This window comes from Dermacentor andersoni, chromosome 9 (genome assembly GCF_023375885.2).
Source record: "Dermacentor andersoni chromosome 9, qqDerAnde1_hic_scaffold, whole genome shotgun sequence".
In the NCBI taxonomy this organism is placed as follows: Eukaryota; Metazoa; Arthropoda; class Arachnida; order Ixodida; family Ixodidae; genus Dermacentor; species Dermacentor andersoni.
In genome coordinates, this window is record NC_092822.1 from 15,505,602 (window position 1) to 15,523,208 (window position 17,607).

Genomic DNA, 17,607 nt, shown 5'->3' on the forward strand with positions numbered 1-17,607 from the left:
TGTCTCCTCTTTTTTCTTTATTGTACATAAAAAAATAAACGTATAACGCGCGACACGAACAGAACAAACAGAGTATTGGTGAAAGCGGAACGATGTGTGCAGAATGCACTTGACGTGCCCCAAGTCCGGACCCAGACCCTTGTCGTGTGACGTCACTGTAAATGCGTGTTTGAAGCTGGTAGGCTTTGTATGGCATCGTATCCCGGAGAAAGTTCCGAGGCCTGGAAACTTTTTTTGCGCGGCCTTGTGCCGAATCCAGAACAACGACTCTACCGCGGTGGCGGCGCCTGGTGTACACGTGACAGCACTCCATGTAGGTACGCCGTCGGACAGAGCGGTGAATCAATTGCTGCTACCTAGTGCACGTTCATCTTCGAGGACGGTGCGCGGGCGGCTTGGACAGGAAGCAGGACGGAGTACGAAGAACGAATGGCCGTTCGTGGAGATACTCATTTTCCTGTCGTGTGGCGCACTTTGTCTTGCACCGTGTCCATGGTCCGGCGGGTGCTTTATTGAGAATTACAACGTGGCGACCAGTCAGCTATACGTTACATTGCGCGGTGAACTCAAGACTGCAGCGTTCCCACGGGCGCACGGCACTGGCCGTCGTTACACTGCACACTTCTTTTACGTCGCAGTCTTCCCCAAATTACACTCATGTCTATTCATAGACATATTGCACTGTTAAAGCGATAACCACCCGGAGCATATTTCCAGCGCATTTCCGGCGTATTCTCGGCGTCGTGACGTGAATTTTGCGCAGCGCTAGCATCGCGCTTCATTCATGGACTAAATATATTTTGTTTCGTTGGCTACCGTTGTGGCACCTATCGAAACGGATTTCAGTCGTGGAAACATCTTGGTTGCCGCATTGCACCAAAATTAAGTGCACACATATTGCGATCAACCACGCTGACGAGGTGGCGTCAGAAAATGCACAGAAGACACGTTCCATGGCCTCGCTGACTTATACTATAAAATGCTTCCTGCAGCGTATAGCCGACTAGTTGTCACGGTATCCTTCCACAATATAAGCCTCAGTCCTCGGAAATGAGCGGCGTAGCTCGGAGTGCTGCGAGAGAAGAGGTCTCTTCGTAGAATGCCCCGAAGCCTGTGGACGACATGACTGCGCTCGATCGCTGCAAGGCAAAAGAGAGAAGGGGACGAGCGACGGCGGGCGCTTCGTCGTGGTCACCGCCTCTCGTGCGCGCGCGCGCTTTACAGATACCTGCGCAGTTTGTAGTCACCGACCTTCTTGGGGTACTTGCTCTTGACCTTCGTGATCTCGTACGCGTCGGCGCGCCTCTGCTCTCGGGCGTCTTCCTCTGGCCTCAGCTTTTCGCGCTCCAAGAACCGCGTCAGTCCGTTCACGTAGTGCTTGGGCGAGTCCTCGCAGCGCACCTCGTCCTCGTTCTTGCAGACGAGCGCCTTCTGGTCGAATACGGTGCCGTTGGTGCACAGGAAGCGCATGTCCGTCTGTGCGCAGATGTGAAACATGCGGCAGCCGGTCTCGACGTCGGCGTAGTAGCCGCCCACCGTCCTGCCCTCGCAACTAAACGACGTCACGGGCAGCTCGACGGCGGCTACGAGAAGACCCTCCTCCTCCCCGTGTTCCCTGACCTCCGCGGAGCGGCTCTCTACCTCTTCCTGGGCTGTGACGTCACGCACGATCCTCTTGTTGAACTTTGGGTACGCCCAGGGCTTCTTGTCGGCCAGGAACTTCTTGGTCTTGTCGGTGCGCGTGAACTGCAGGCTGCGCGCACACGAGAAGCTGTCGCGCTCGTCGCACGTGCCGGTCTCCTGGTTGAAGGCGGTCCCTTCGTCGCAGAGCAGGCCGTAGTCCAGCAGCTTGCCCTTGCCAACGGGCACGCAGATGTGGAAGAGCTGGCAGTCGGTCTCCGGGTCGGCGTACACTCCGCCGGCCACCTTGTCCTGGCAGCTGAAGCTGGTCTGCGCCACCGCGGCGTGCCTGTTTGGCGGCAGGACGAATTTCACGGGAACAGCGGCGGCACGCTTGGACCTGGGAGCAGCCGTCTTAGCTTCTTCCTCGTAGTCGTAGTACTCGTACTCGGCCGTCGATGGTGGCGGGGTCGTGGTAGTCGTGGGAAGACTGGCACCGGGCCTTCTGAGGTGCGGGCGCTGAGGAAGTCTGAACGCGGATCCCAGGTTCTGCTGCTGCGGTGGCAGGGTCGGCGGTGCCGTTTGCTGGACTACAGCTCCGGAGGCGACGGCGTTGCCGGGGATCGGCGGAGGAGCGACGGGTGGGGTGCCTCCTCCGCTCACAGGGTTAGCTGGGATAATGGCGGCCGGAACGAAAGAGGCCCTCACTGGCGGCTGCGAGAACGGGTTCGGCTGGACGACGGCCGGCGCCACGGTTCCGAAGGTCGGGTTCGTCTGGGTCGGCGGCTGGGTGAAGCTCTGCGGCGGACCGCGATTCACGGGGGTCCTGAACGGCGACGGCCTGAAGGCGGGAGCCGGAGGCCTCTGGGTTGTGGTCGTGGTCGTCGTTGGGGCGTTGGTTGTGCTCTGGGTTCTGCTTCCGCCGCGGCTGAACTGCGACCTCTGCGAGGGCTGGAACCTCCTGGCGCTTGACTGGGTGGACTGCTGCTGCGTGCGGCGCCTTTGCGTGGAAGTGGGGGGAGGTGGCGGTGCCGTGGTGGCGTCGTAGTCGACGTCGTCGTCGTACTCGACGACGGGCCTTACGGGCCGCCTCCGCTTGTCTTGGCGGTTCTGGTCGTGCGGCGGCACGATGGCGTTGAAGACGGGGGCGTCGACGCGCAGGCTATGGTAGTACTCCTTGTCCGTGTCGATTTCGCCCATCACGTTCTCGTAGAAGCGCTCGGCCAGGGCGCAGTAGACGCGGTCGTAGGGCGAGCACACGCGCGACGACTGGCTGAATATGGTGCCGTTAGGGCAGACGAACGACATCTTGGCCAGCTTGCCAGTGACGCCCGGCACGCAGATGTGGTATACCTGGCACTGCACCTCCGGGTCAGCGTAGTACTCTCCCGCTTGCTTGTCGGCGCAGCTGAAACTCGTCTTGGGGATCTCGTGCACGTTGATCGACGGCGACTGCCGCCGGATCCGGTGCATGGGCTGCGTGAAAAAATGAAAGGGGTAAGTGAATAAAAGGAAATGAAAGCTGAGCACGAACATGCGATTGATAGCGTTTTTTCGTAATGTACGGGTTCTGGGATTCAATTTTTCTGAGAAAACAAGAGCCGCCGATGCAGTTCTAAAAGTTACGGCTCGTGACGAACACCGGAGGACCGCACATTTCTTGCCTTCCATCTCAGCAGTGACAGTCGAAAATGTGGCACCCTCGTTGGTTTAGTACTACGTTCTCTTTTTACGTGTTTTCGCTACTCCGTTTCTAGAACTGAGCTCAAATGCAAGTTTCCATACAAAATGGAATTCGTTGCATTAGATTGTTTGGTAAAAGTCTCGATGCTGTGTCTGCTACACTTAATAGCAGTTGACCAGAACTGCAAGAACATGCATCCATTCGATGGTGCAGGATATGCTTGGCCACACAGGTTTAAGCAATGGCTGCAGTGCTTTGTGTCTTCAGAGTTTAGCGTTGTTTTTATTCCTTTATCTGGTGATTCCAGTGGCGTCGGCGTGGTTTATTCAGTAAGGAAAAAAAATGCAGCTTGTCATCTAGCAACGTTCTGTCTTCGTCAAAAGTTTCAAACATTTTGTGGTCTCTCATGTCACATGGACATGAACGGCCACACGGCCCATGAGTGCTTGTGACTCACCAGTACTCATGGGTACTCGTACGACTGTCAAATCGGTTATGCGGGAGCCCGAAAGGTTTACGAAGTTACACAAGAGACAAATGTCATTTGCCTATGATTAGCACGAAGCTACAACTTCATGCTGTTCTTGAGTGGACGACAATGTATTGCCCTTTCAATAGTCCTACCACCGTAGTGTATTTTGTTTTCCCGGACACCCAGATTGAGAGGTGCAGTGTTCACTGTCCTTCGCCGCTTAGCGCCATGACGAGTTTAACGGACACAGGCCGGGCCACAGAAAAGCCGTGCAACAGATCTCAGACCTTGTCAGTTGGAAAGCGACTTCCAATATTTTCGCAAGGACTGCAAATTCACGCCGCCAGCCTTCCTAAGCGTCCTTTCCACGAGCCGTCGGGAGTGCATTCGAAGACGCGTCAGTGCGCGATTTTCAATTCAGAACGTTCTTCCTCGATCTTATTCCGCGTTTCTTAAGCACTGCACGCGAGGCAGTCATCGTTGCAATTTCATGTCTGCTGCGCAGTCGCGAGTCGTGGCAAACAAGTGTACAAGGCGGAAACTATATCGTCCGCTCATCTGTTCTCATTGCGTCACCGTCGAGTTGCATCAACCGGGCACAAACCAGCCTCGTAACAGGTTTCGTTTATTCGCAGTGCAGCCGTGTATACCAGTTATGGGGATTATTACCCTTCCGCCCCACGAAGCCGCAGCGAGCGTGTCTTATTCTTTTCTTTTTCTTTTACGCTTCCGCGTAGCGCTGCCTCTCGAAGCGCGCACGAGCGGCAGAATTTGCACTGCGAGCTTCGCGGCAATGATTTCCTCTGCGGAGGTAGCGGCTGCTCAACCTGAGTGTTCTTACGCAACGGGAGCTCGGTTTCTACGTGCCACGTATCGCTCCAGTTTTGCGTCGCAACGTCGTTTTGAAATCGATTACGTCTTCGTAATCGCCTTTTTTATCTTAAGCACTTTCCTACATTCTTTGTCGTTCAACGATCGCTTGCGACCGCTGGGACAAGGTTCGCGGTTGAAGAAAGTAGTTGTCGTGGCAAGTACGCGGACGTGCTCTGGATTAAACATCCCGCGCTGTACAACAGCCGCCGCCAGTGGGACCTGGGGCGCATGATTACCGTCGCCACGTGCGGGGCTCCACGCATTATCCGACCGCGCGGCCGGCTATGTTTATTTAACGTCTCTCGCTTGGTTGAACGGCCGCTGTGTTTGTCTCGCGGGGGTGTAGAGGGGGTTGACGAATGAATGCGAGGAAGGCGGAAGCCCTTAGGCTTATATGTGTTTCGGCAATAACATAGTGGATTTTGACATGAATGCGTTTGACGCCTCGTGGCGTTTTTCTTTTCTTTTTTATTTCTTTACCTGCGGTGTAAAAGGGGAGCGCCGTGGACTGCTCGAAACGCGTTGTGGTGCATGAGGTCCCGCTCGCGCGCTTGCCTTGGCGAGATTGCCGGCGTATGTTCCTACTGCTCCCTCTGTGTCTGTCCCGTAGAACCACAATCAGCAAAACAAACGAACACCCAAGAAATAATAGAAAAAGAATGTGTAGAGATAAGCGAGTGTGAAAAGTGTGCACGCAAATTACCGCACGAATTTCTGGACGCGCTGTCTCTCGATCAGCACCGGCGTGAACGATGTCCAACGTTAGCTTCGCTCTAACTGCAGAGGAGACCTTAACGAGAGCTAGAGCGGTTACCATATAGCCTAATGCCTGACGTACCACTCCAAATTACCAGGACTGAAATTTAGAACGGCTAAACAATAAAACCAGAAGCAAAATGAGGAAAGTAATGGGAAAAATTAAAAAAGAAATGTTTAATAAACGCGATTCGCTATTTGTCACTCGTTCGTCTGTTTTCCTTCTTAATATAGCGATGCATGTGACGTCATACTGCAGCTTCAATATAATTGGGTTCCCACAGGTCACCAGACTGTAAGCTCGAGAGCGAATCGTTCAGTAATTTAATGGGACGAATGGTAATTCGGCTGCCACCGGCGTCAGAAGGCGTCGAGGGCGTGATGACGAAGACGCTGCTGTAAGTGCGCGATCTTTGAGCCTGTAGCAGGCGCGCATAGTGGGTCAAAACGAAAGCGTCGCGAAAGGGTCCGCGTATTGCAAGCTGCGTCCTAGTTTATTGGAACATCCGACTTGCAAAACAGTTAAACACGCGGGAGCGGAGGAAGGGGCGGTAGCGAGGTGTGTCGAAGTAACGGAGCGAATATATACCCGAAGTCAGAAGGAGACGTTGGCTTCAAGGAAGCGTCAAGGAAGCGTCACGCGGCCTGGCGCCTCTTCTGCTCGCGCACGTGTAATGGACCGAATGCAAAAAGCGCGGGCGCCTGTTTAATGCTGCTAGCTGTGACGTCGCGCAGTGACGCGCCTGCGCGTCGAACTGTGTTGACACTGTCGCATGGCTCGGTTCGGTGTTTGCACCCCTTGTACCCATCTGTCCTGGTGTCTCCATGTAATAACAATATGGTAATGGTGATCTGCCCTGTCTTATCCGTCGTGATAAGTCAAATAGAGTTTCTGTGCATTGAGAGAAAATGTTGTTTATAGTCATTGTCCACGACAGTGTTGCACTAAATAGAAATAATCTTTTCTTTTTAGTCCGCCTTCGTTAATGATGTGTCTAGCATTAGGATTGGCTGGCATCCGATCTTACGAAGAACTTTTAGCGTAAGAAGGTTTTCGTGAATGCGGGCCGTGTTTTTTATCCGGAGTGGTCGAAGATAAGCGTCACTAAGCGGAAATGTTATAAAAACAATGTGCTCCACTTTGATTAAGCGGTTAGTCAGGCGAGCCCCTCTTCTCCTATGCACATGCGTACGATGTAGAGCTGCAACAGTATACTGCAGATGGAAGTTAACGACCTACTGCTGATGTAAACAAGGCATATATAGGCACTGAGAACTCTTCGCGCCCAAGTTGTCTTACCCGATCATGGACGAAGTCCGCGGTGGCCAAGGCCAGCAGGGAAGCCAAGGCTAGCAGCCCTGCATCAAAGGAAAAATATATGTATATATATATTTATATTAAATGAAACCGACGAGTGCCTAGACTTGGGAGGCTTCGTCATCATCATCAGCCTATTTTATGTCCACTGCCAGGACGAAGACCCTACCCTGCGATCTTTAGTTATACCTGCCCTGCGCCAACCGATTCCAACTAGCACCTGCGAATTTCCTAATTTTATCGTCCCACCTAGTCTTCTGCCTTCCTCGACTGCGATTCCCTTCTCCTGGCACCAATTCTGTAACCCTAATGGTCCACCGGTTATCTAACCTACGCATTACATGACCTTCCCAGCTCCATTTTTTCCCTCTCTTAATGTCAGTTAGAATATCGGCTATCCTTGTTTGCTCTCTGATCCACAGCGCTCTTTTTCTGTCCCTTAACGTTACGCCTAACATTCTTCGTTCGTTCGCTCTTTGCGTGGTCTTTAACTTGTTCTCAAGCTTGGCAGTCTCCAAGTTTCTGCCCCATATGTTAGCACCGGTAAAATGCACTGATTGTAGATATTTCTTTTCAATGATAATGGGAAGCTTCCAGTCAGGAGCTGACAATGTCTGCCGTATGCGCTTCAACCCATTTTTATTCTTCTGTAAATTTCCTTGTCATGATCAGAGTCCCCTGTGAGTAAGTGACCTATAGGTAAACGTACTCCTTCACAGTTTCTACAGGCTGACTGGCGATCCTGAACTCTTGTTCCCTTGCCCGGCTATTGATCATTATCTTTGTCCTCTCCATAATAATTTTCAACACCACTCTTACACTATGTCTGTTAAGGTCATCGATCAGTTGTAACTCGTCCCCAGTGTTGCTGAACAGGACAATGTCATCTGCAAACCGAAGGCTGCTGAGATATTCGCCGCTGATCCTCACTCCGAAGCCTTCCCAGTTTAATAGCTTGAATACTTCTAAGCGCGCAGGGAATAGCATTGGAGTGATTGTGTCTCCTTGTCTGACCCCTTTCTTTATAGTTATATTCCTACTTGTGGATAACTAAGGTAGCTGTGGAATCTCTGTAGAGGTTTTCCAAGATATTTGCGTAAGCGTCCTGTACTCCTTGATTATGTAAAGCCTCTATGACTGCTGCTATCTCTACTCTATCAAATGCCTTTTCGTCATCTATGAAAGCAATATAAAGAGGCTGATTGTACTCTGCAGATTTCTCGTTTACTTGGTTCTACTATGCTTGAGTGTGTGTGATGCGTGTGTGCGTCTTCCATGGGAAAAGAGCTAGCTCAGTATTGTTAACTGCTTCTTGGAATAGCCGGCTATGATGTAACCTATTTTCGTCTTCGTCTCCAGTTATTAGACCTGACAACAACTAAAAGAACAACACAACGTTTGGTAAATGAGCACTTTTCTGTTCTGGCGCTATCGGAATGTAGACGTCGCTAATCTGGAATCAAACCCACGACATAGCTGTCAGCGAGTATCTGCAGCCGCCGAGTGGCTGTGGTGGGTGCTCTACAAGGGCTCCAGAATGCGGTCTCGGGGAATTAGTCGTGCGCATACCCCTCTCCCTGTCCTTTTCCTGAAGTTACAGCTGCCCTACTACTCAGTGCATCACAGTGTTGGAATGGGGGACGCTGTCTTCAGCGTGGGCGCGTGCGAATGTAGCCGCATCGTTTTATTTTTTTTTGTTTGCCGACGTGTGCGTGAGTCACATCCTCCCGTCAATGAGGTCGAATGAGCCAACCGAAAGTTGTTAGCGGTGTTGTTGCATGCAGCTTGTTATTTCCTTCTGAAGCAGAAACGTGCCGTTGCTGCTAGTGTCACGGGGCGTCCCATGAGCGTCATATGCCCTCGATGGAAAATGGCGCGAGCATAATATTGTATACTACCGAACACAAGCAAACAGACAGCGAGAATTCGAAGAAGGACTTCGCTGTCATAGCAGTGAAAGACAGGTTTCAAGAAACGAACTTAACTCACCCGTGACCAGTTTTGAGGTAGCCATGTTTCCTAGCCCGCCCTCACGTCAGCAGGTCTTGGACTTTGACTCCTGTTGTGGCAAAAAGAAGAAACAAGAAGTTCGCGTGAGCGTTACAATGGCGCATTGTTCATACTGCCCTTACAATGCGCTTCGAACGGAACCAGAGCCGCGTAGGTCGCGATCGTTTAATAAAGGGCCCCGAACCCCGCACATCTTTTAGTTTGTTTCTTCCGCCGTTCGGCTGTTCATTCGGCCTTGCGGCAGAAGAATGATTGTCACTCCATCAGGCAGCCCTTTCACTGGCACGAGAACCACTAACAATCACGGTACGTCTTTCCGGGTCACCCCATCATCTGGCATCACATAGGGCACCGTCGGCGACGCGTCAACCTTGCCCTGCCGTGCACGCGGCAGTGGCATCCGATGCAGAGCGCGGGAGGACAATGACGGCGTCTTTCGAGGGTTCATCTCCTCTCCGCGAGCAAAGCACAGTCGGTATGCGCATGCCATCTCGCCGTCGCCGTCTTGCGTGGGGGCAACGTCTAGCCACGCACGCACACTCACTCGCTCGGCGCACCGCCTGACCCAAAGCCCCCGGCCTGACCCCAAGGGGGGGCTTGAGTGCGGCGCGTTATACTAAAGGTGGGCGTACGGGGTCAGGCTGCAGCAGACACCTTGGCAGCCCGTGGCAGCCAGCGGCGGGCGTTTTCGCACGTGTGTATTGCGAAGACGAAAGGGAGGAAGAGACAAGGAAGGGGAGTGGAGGGGCCGAGTAGGCATGCAACGGTTTCTCTCGTGCTATACAGGTCACACCGTTGTCGGTTGCTGGTTCTTGTGGGCGGCTTGGCGTGCGGCGCGCGCGCGCGCCCTCGGCGGCAGTCGTCATTCAACGCCGCTGCAGGGAAGCGGCACCACTTACGCAAGCGTTGATTTGTTGATAGCGGGCTCCGAACGCGGGGAGTCGAGGCACGCGAACGACGACGAGGCAGCTGCGGCCCGCGGGGCCTCCTCCGGGCACAAGGAGGCTTTGGCCCTTTCACTAGTTGCCGAACGTTTCCTTTATCTGCCTCGTTAGCCTTTGTGTGCCGCGTTGCGAAAGTAAAAAAAAAAAAAAAAATAAGAAGGAGAGCTCGCTTGCCAGTAGACTCCTAAAAGAAAGGAAGGCGAAGTAGTGCGTTGTCCCAAGAGGATTACGAAGGCCGAAGATGGCGCGATAAGATTACACGCGCTGCTGTGGCGCTTTCGCCCATTGTCGCGTTCGGCTTCCACGAGGTCTGAGCCTCCTAAAGGTTGCGTTTATGTGCGCGGTTAAGGATTGCTTTGTAAGCGTAGATTCCGGGACGCTCGGATGGTTTCGCCTGTGTTATGCCGTGCCGATTAACGCTAGCGCAACTGCATGCCGCAACGGCACCTTATCGGCTTTTCAAAAGACGAGTATTTCAAAAGACGAGTACGACGTACTCTACGAGCTAAACTCAGCCAGTTAGATAATTGGGTGCTCTCGGAGGAAAAAAAATCTTATGACCATGGCCTATGCATCCTTGCATGAGAAAGGCCACAAAATCCCTACTGCAATTCTTGAAGGCTACTGAGCTGTACGAGCGCTCGAGATAGTGGACATTCCTCTGCGACTGATTCTACGAATTACTGGCTCTTTATTATTTTTCATCTCTCTCCGTCTTATCTATTCTTCCCCTTTCCCCTCCCCAAGTGTATTGAGTGCCAACCGGGCAGGCACATCCTTGGTTAACCCCCCTACCTCTCCCTTCTCGTTTCTCTCTCTCTCTCTCTCTCTCTCTCTCTCTCTCTCTCAAAAGACGAGTCTAATGTTTGATGTCCAACCAAATCTGCTGCAGTTGCATGCTGTCAGGAAGCTGTAGCTGTATCGCGTTGGCACATCAGGCAAGAAAAAACGCCGCAGTGAAGACGAACTGTCCCGAGAGGCGGTATTGGTGCCCTCGTTACACTCTCGCTATTTGTGTACACGGCTTACCTATTTCAGCTGCTCCTCGTCACAACAGACTTTAAAAACCGCCGAGTGTGGCGTTATTTCATGTAACAGTATTGTCCAGTAAGTCGTTGGTACCTTTACTGGAGCTGTGACCGCACAACACAAAACACAGAGGCACAGCGGTGTTACGAGCTGAAATAGACGTTATCCATCGGGTTCATTTAATTACGATTCGTTTTCACCGACACATACGCGTGGCTGTAAGTTTTGCAAGACTTGTATTCTCCCGTGTGATGAAAAAGATGGCTCAGACAGAAGTCGGCGATTATTATTCATAGCAGTATAGTATATACTTGCGATGGCGTGGGAAACTACTGGTCATGAGAAGCGAGAGATCTGGAGAAGCTTTCGTTGACGATACATTGCGCGCGAAAGCGCTGGTAAGCTTTTTTCTTTCTTTTTTTTATGCTTGCACTAACGTAGCTTTTAACCATATATACGTTGTTCGCCCGTATGCACAAACATTCTCACACTTAGGTGGCTGTAAACGCCTGTCGCACGTGAATGGTCGGATGCTTCCGGAAGGTTTCGTCCGAACGAAGCCCTCGGACCACTGACTTTTTTGGAGGGCGCAGAACACAGACGGAAAAAGCAACGAGGATAAATGATCAAATCAGGCGTGGCAGCAGTAGCAACAAGAACAATGTGCAGCCTAGCAAGCAGGAAAATCGATTTTCTCCACGTTTACTTGCTGACACAGTCGCCTCTCCGGGATTTTCTTTTTCTTTTTCATTCACTGCGCGTCTTCAATTCGTTTCCCGCGCAAGTCGATCGGTCGCCACGTGGCAAGAGCACGCACGTGACTTAGGACGGCGGCTTCGAAAACGAGCGTGTACGAGTAAGCCGTGTGTACATTCCTGTTCTTCCGGATCGCATTTTTCTTTTTCTTTTTTAATCTGCTCTTCACTGATCACTTCCGCACGCTTACCTTCCTACGTGCGACAGACTGAAAAGAAAAAGAAAGAACGAAATAAAGAAAGAAAGATGAAGCCAGCGCTCGATTCGCTTGTCGGGAGGGAAGTGTGCACATGGAAAGCTCGCTGCCCGACAAAATATTCGCGAGGAAGCCCACTTTCTCTGCTCGACGGCGCAATGAATTAGTAGCGCCCATAGGAAGAAGCCGAGCTGTGGCGCAGCGGGAGGCAAACAGGAGAACACGGCTCGGAGGCCCATCTTGACCTCTTGTTTTTCTTCCCCCCTTTGCAGTGCGAGCGCGTGCGTCTGTTCAGGGAACGGACGTTCTCGAAGCCTCCACTTGACCTCCTCCCCCCGCACCGATTTGGCCCGGTATGCTTCCTGCAGGAATGCGAAGGCTTGTGCTGTGGAACGGAAGCCACCAGCGCCGACCGGCTCGCCGGCCGGCGCTCGATGCTTGATGATTAGCGCTCGTTGGGGGATCATAGGCGTTACGCGTTTCTTTAGGAGGGGACGTGCGATGCGGCCGCGGTGGGTCAGTTGCCGTGGCGTTCCGCTGTCGAGCACGAGGTTGCGAAGTCGAATCCCTGCCGCGGCTACCGAGAAACCCATGCGCGCTTAGGTTTCGGTGTTTGTTTAAGAAGCCTACAGGAGGTCAAATTTTATCGGGCGCAATCCACCGTGGATTTTTTTGATATCCTTCAGAGCGGCTTTGAGATGTTAAACTTTAGTCCCGGCGGTCCCTCCTTTTTGACAAGGGAAATACATTTTCATTGAGTGATTAATTGATTAATTTTAACTACAACAATTACTCATCAAGCGTTTCCTGCTGTCGGGATCTGCTTGTCAAGCGGCTGTGGCTTTAGATAAGAATCTACTGCCTGCACGCGCCGTTGTCGAGACGTTATGTAGCTGGGGATGCGTATTCTCTTGGTCACTGCAAGTATACCGCAGGACGGGTGCCATCTCGAATATCGCCTCTCTACGTGGTCGCCGTCGTGATCACTCGCCACTCGTGTAGCCCCGTCCCGTTTGCGAATCTCTTGACCGTGCATGTGGCGCGAACTGAAGAAGATCGCCGCCGACGAAGCACAATCGTTGTCCTTTGTTTCGACAAATCTCTATGGAGAAGCCATTTATTTGCGAAATCGAAGATTTTATTGCGTAGAGAAGTAATTAAGCTCTGCAGCCGTCTCCGTCGCGTTTCTCGTTTATGTATGTTTCACAAGATATGTTACGTGATGCGACGATTTGAAACGATTAATTTTAATTATTCCTATTTACGTGTCACCGGACGTTGATCCTAGACACAACGTTGGCATTCGAGCTTCAAGAATTAATCTGTATTACGAATACTTCAACCTCAACACTAGCCGCGACTGAAATCGCCTTCCCGTCACCCTCGTCACCATTCAAGATGCCACAGTGTTCAAGGCTGCAGTTTGTAATCACCTGTGCTGAAACACTCTGTTTATATTTTGGTCACTTGTGTAGTACTTTCTTGTTAACCGCTGCTTACCTTACTTAACGCGTGAACTACCATGAAGATGAATGAGATGTCCTCTCTCCTCGCCCGCTTTTCTTTTTTCTTCGTCATATCGCGATATTTGCAAGCTGGGGCTTCGCTAAACCGGGCTTTCGCTGGCGCTTCTACTTCCCCCGGAGTCGAACCAGTGACCTCTAATTTCGGTTTACACGGCCTGTGGCTGCGTGGCGAAATCGACTGGGACGCCACAGTGTGCACTGCATAGCGATGTTGCGAAAAGACGCGAGCGCGCAGACACTCTTTCTGAGACGCGTCGTCGGGCTACGCCTCCTCGCTCTCGCCGTGTCTGTACAGCGATTACGCGTCTCTACAGCGACAAGGCGAAGTCTCTATACGCTGAGGCGCTCCGCTCCGCTCTCGAGGCCACGTATGGGGTGCGCGAGCAGACAGAGAAGAGGTCAGCATGCCAAAGAGAAGATGGTCGCGCCGAGATAAGTTCAAGGGAAACCGGTGTCTCAATTTCCTCCCTCAGTCGGGCGTACTTCGAGACGCGTGGATAGATTGAGCGTTCTTCTCTGAGTGCGCTGGAGACAGCAGACCGGGGAAGAAACAGAAAAAAAAAAAAAAAAAACGTCGGTCAAGAAGACGACGTAATCGATTCGAGCTTGAGGAATTCCGGTCAGGACGTCGTGCATGTACGAAGCTTCCCCCCCCCCTCCCCCCTTCCTCTATGTATGCATTCTCACTAGCACTCCGCCGGTTGATCGAATGTCGCGCGGCCTGTTGCTTTTCTTTCTGCGCGAGGTTGACACACTTGTTGATGCCGGCGAAACACGTTCTCTGGCAGAAGCTCGGGTCGGCTTGGACGTTGCCGAAATCGTCTACCGCCACGATGTTCTCTCCTGAGGAGCCTTTGAGCTTCGATAGAGCTGTTCTTCAGCTGACTGCTTCTCGGGCAGCCTTCGTGTCTGCTCTCCCGGCATCTTTGCGCGAAAGTTTTTGTGTGTTGGAAGTTTTCGGTTGGAGCCGAACTTGTTTCTTGGCTCATTGTATCAATCCGTATACGCTCGGACTGCATTTTCGTTCGACGTCATAGTCGTGATATTATCCATTCACTTCGATTATTCTGCTTTACGGTAGCTGACAGTGACAAATATGATTTTCAATCGTCATTTTCTTCCCGCGGTATACGCTGCTGCCGGCGAAATTATAGAAGCGCGCAGAATCTCGGCTTTGTCGCCAGACAAGAGTTCTTATTGAGCCGGGTCAGGCAGTAGGGGCACGAGGCTTTGTTTGCGCGCCTGTATTCCCCGGGGGCCTGAATTCCTCGGCGCCATTCTGGCACTTAGCGTCGCTCGATGACGATTTCGTCCAGGTATTTTTGAATTGCCCGTGCACGCGTGTACACCGCAAGTACGCCTGTCCGTTCCCCTGATAAACAAAGTGGCACACAGCTGATGGGAAGCGGATATCCAGTGACACATTGTCGAAAGGCAGCTGTTAATTGGTAATCAGTTCTGCGCCACTCCTGTCGCTTTGTTAACTTTCTTTTACGGCAGTGGCACTGTGTAGTGGTATATTGAAGCAGCGTGATGGTTCGAGGACGGTAAACATGCACAACAGGACCGTTTCATTAACTTTCTTTTTTTCTTCTTCTTCTTTGTTTAGCATTTTCCAGAAACGTGATAAATGGCTGAATGCGTGCCGATTTGTTACATTGAACGGCTAAATAATTTCCATATCCATTTTTTTTACATTGTTCTTGGACTGTCTTGCTCCGTCACAAAAACAGTGCCCAGCTTGTCCAATGTTGTATTTCCACACCTTAAAGATATTTCGCATAGACGACACCAGAAGTGCGTGTGCTGAATTTAGTTTCGCGATTGGTGGAACATTGCGAGCGTTTGCGACTTTTCATTGCATTGCACCGTTTTTAGAGTTTTCAAGGAGCGGAGAACACCAAGCTTACTCGTTGTCTGCTGGCGACTTTATTAATTAAATAATGGTAAAGCCCGTGAAACGTACGGTATGACGTGTGCTGAAAGCTGTCACCAGCGTTTGCCATGCTGAAAGGAGCTTGTAAACTCTGCCCGCGGGCAGAATTGCATGGACTACCGTTCGGACTACTACTGCCGAAGGAGCTTGAGCTACCGCCAGGGGAAACCGCGCGCCACGGGTTGGTTTCAGCAACAAAGCGCTAGAAAAAACGCAAAAGCACTTGCGTGCTCATATTATGTGCCCTTAAAGAAAGATGCGTGAAAAAAAAAAAATCAATCTCGGGCTCTCGACTGAGTTTTGTGTCCACCAGGACGCCCTTAAATCCGATAAATTACATTTATATATATTTTAACGGGCACATTTCAGAAGGCATTCTTGCTGCGCTGCTGCGGCTCCGGTGTGGATTTTCTCTTATGCCAGTGCCTGTGCCACGATTTCACCAAATAAAAGCCACCTGTGGGACGTATATACAAAATACTTAATTCTACTTTCTCATTTACGCGGTTATTGTTGATTTGGCTCACTGCCATCGCTCTTCTTTCTTTTTCTCTTTCTTTCTTTCTTTCTTAGGCTTGCAGCTTGCCAACAGTCAGGGGCTTTTTGTTCTTTCAACGAAACTGCATATGGTTTAAAATTCCCCCATCTAGAAACGCACTCATAATTCCCCACTTTTGAAGCAACTAGCTTGGCCTATGGTGTGTCCTCTTCGCCACGTGTATGAGCTACTGGACAATCACTGGACAACTCCACTATATTGTCAACCCAAGGGTAATGTTGGAACGTTGAGCCTTATCACTCTCTTATGAAGTCAGAAAAAGTGGCACGAGACCATTTTGTGAGGTGATTAACTGTGATTCGTCAGCGAATTTTGAAGGATGCCGAGACACGCTACACCACTTATCCCGTTTGCGCAGCAGTGAAGCTTACTTTTCAGAATAGATTGAATTTGTACGCGTAATAATGTTGCTTCGTGGTTTGGTTACTCTCTACTCGGCGCACAACCTGAAAGTTAATTCGAAGTGGTAGTTTCGCCACTTTCGAGGGACGCAATTCTCTAAACTAAGCACTTCAATCAGCGATAGCTATTCTACCAGCAACAAGCTGTCCTTGCGTCACACTCACTCGCATGCTCGCCAAAACTCTAGCTGGATTTCGCCAACGCAGCCGCTTTACGAACGCTGCGGCATCACTTACTTTTCCTCTTCTTCCGAGAGGGTATAAAAAATGGCGACTAAATTAATCGCTGTTTCAGCGGGAGCACACTATACACACACGCCGCAGATCCTGAAAACCTGAAGCGGCACACGTACACTGCCCGGGCGTCGTCGTCGTCTGCATGCCAAATACGCCCGTCGTCTGCTTTCTATTTTTTTTTTTTGCTCCTTCTTGCCTTGCGCCCATAGAATTCAGGGCGCCCCACTCTCCGTGGTCGAGCGTCCCGCGATGCGGAATTACAATCACGTCTCCCTCTGCAAGCCGGCTTTCGCTAGCGCCGCTTCTCTTCCTGCTTTTCTCTTTCGAAATTTTCTTTCTTAACCGCACACGCTTGCGCGAATATAGCGGTATCTCAGAGCGAAACACCTTCGTCGTCTGCAAGCGGTGGCAAACGCCAGAAGGATGACTGAGCACGCGTCTTGGCGATACAGAGAACTACGCCTAAAAAGTGAGGCGGGACGCGAGTTTAGAAATGAATTACGACGTCAGCAGGCGCACTTTGACCGAGCGATCGCTGCTGCGTCTCGCAACGCGAAGTTCGTGGGTGGCCCTCGCCATCCCGGTGCTCTCGAATGCGAGCGTCCTTGACCGAGAGACGTGTCCGGTGTGTTTTATTTAAGCCAATACCCTACTCCCCGGCTATGGCTAGAAATGGAGCTTCGCATGGAGACCTGTGCAGATCCGCCTCTGTCACTGCCGTGAAAGTGGCATGCGTGGGAGAGCTGCGTTCTGTGTATTGTACGACTTTTGCCAGTTCGCGGAATTCGCACCGCGCGTTGTTAATTAGATGGAAATGTAGTTAGAAGCGCTTAGCCAAGTTTGCATAATGCTGCAGTGGGATGAGGTTTTCTCTGGTGGCTATAGTTGCGTTGAATATGAATGCATCCTCTGTTTCGTCTTTCTTTAGATGGGCTTCCATACACTATCGCATTGCACAAAGGTTCGAATGAGTAAGTTGGTGGTAGCTGCCAGGTGCTGAAATCTCCGTTCACGTGTTACGTGTATTCACCTGCGTGTTAGTGTGCATTGCTCTCACTGGCTACACATTTATCGCACGCGTTCTATGCTTAGTTCAGTAAAATCGTGTGCCATCACAACGCGTAGAGCGCTCCGCTTTGCTTTGAGAAATTATGGTAACCGCGACTTTGAGGCGTTGAACTTAATTCGAGTGGCGAAGCACTTACGCTGTTCAAGCACTTACGCTGTTCTTTGTGGATCTTTTGTTTAATCGTCATGCGTAGAACGTCCTCCACGCTCGACCTCTTTTGG

General features: G+C 51.3%; 1 protein-coding gene across 2 annotated transcripts in view; it reads right to left on the minus strand.

Annotated features, from left to right (window-relative positions):
* Nucleotides 1-17,607, minus strand: part of LOC126527084 (uncharacterized) — a 164,980-nt gene continuing 147,373 nt past the window's right edge. For both annotated transcript variants that reach the window (XM_050174803.3, XM_050174801.3), the window contains exons 2-4: nt 8,713-8,782; nt 6,706-6,764; nt 1-3,096 (exon numbers count right to left, since the gene is read on the minus strand). In XM_050174803.3, the coding sequence (XP_050030760.1) occupies nt 1,219-3,096; nt 6,706-6,764; nt 8,713-8,737 (1,962 nt within the window). In that variant the 5' untranslated portion in view covers nt 8,738-8,782 and the 3' untranslated portion in view covers nt 1-1,218. The remainder of the gene's footprint in view (nt 3,097-6,705; nt 6,765-8,712; nt 8,783-17,607) is intronic.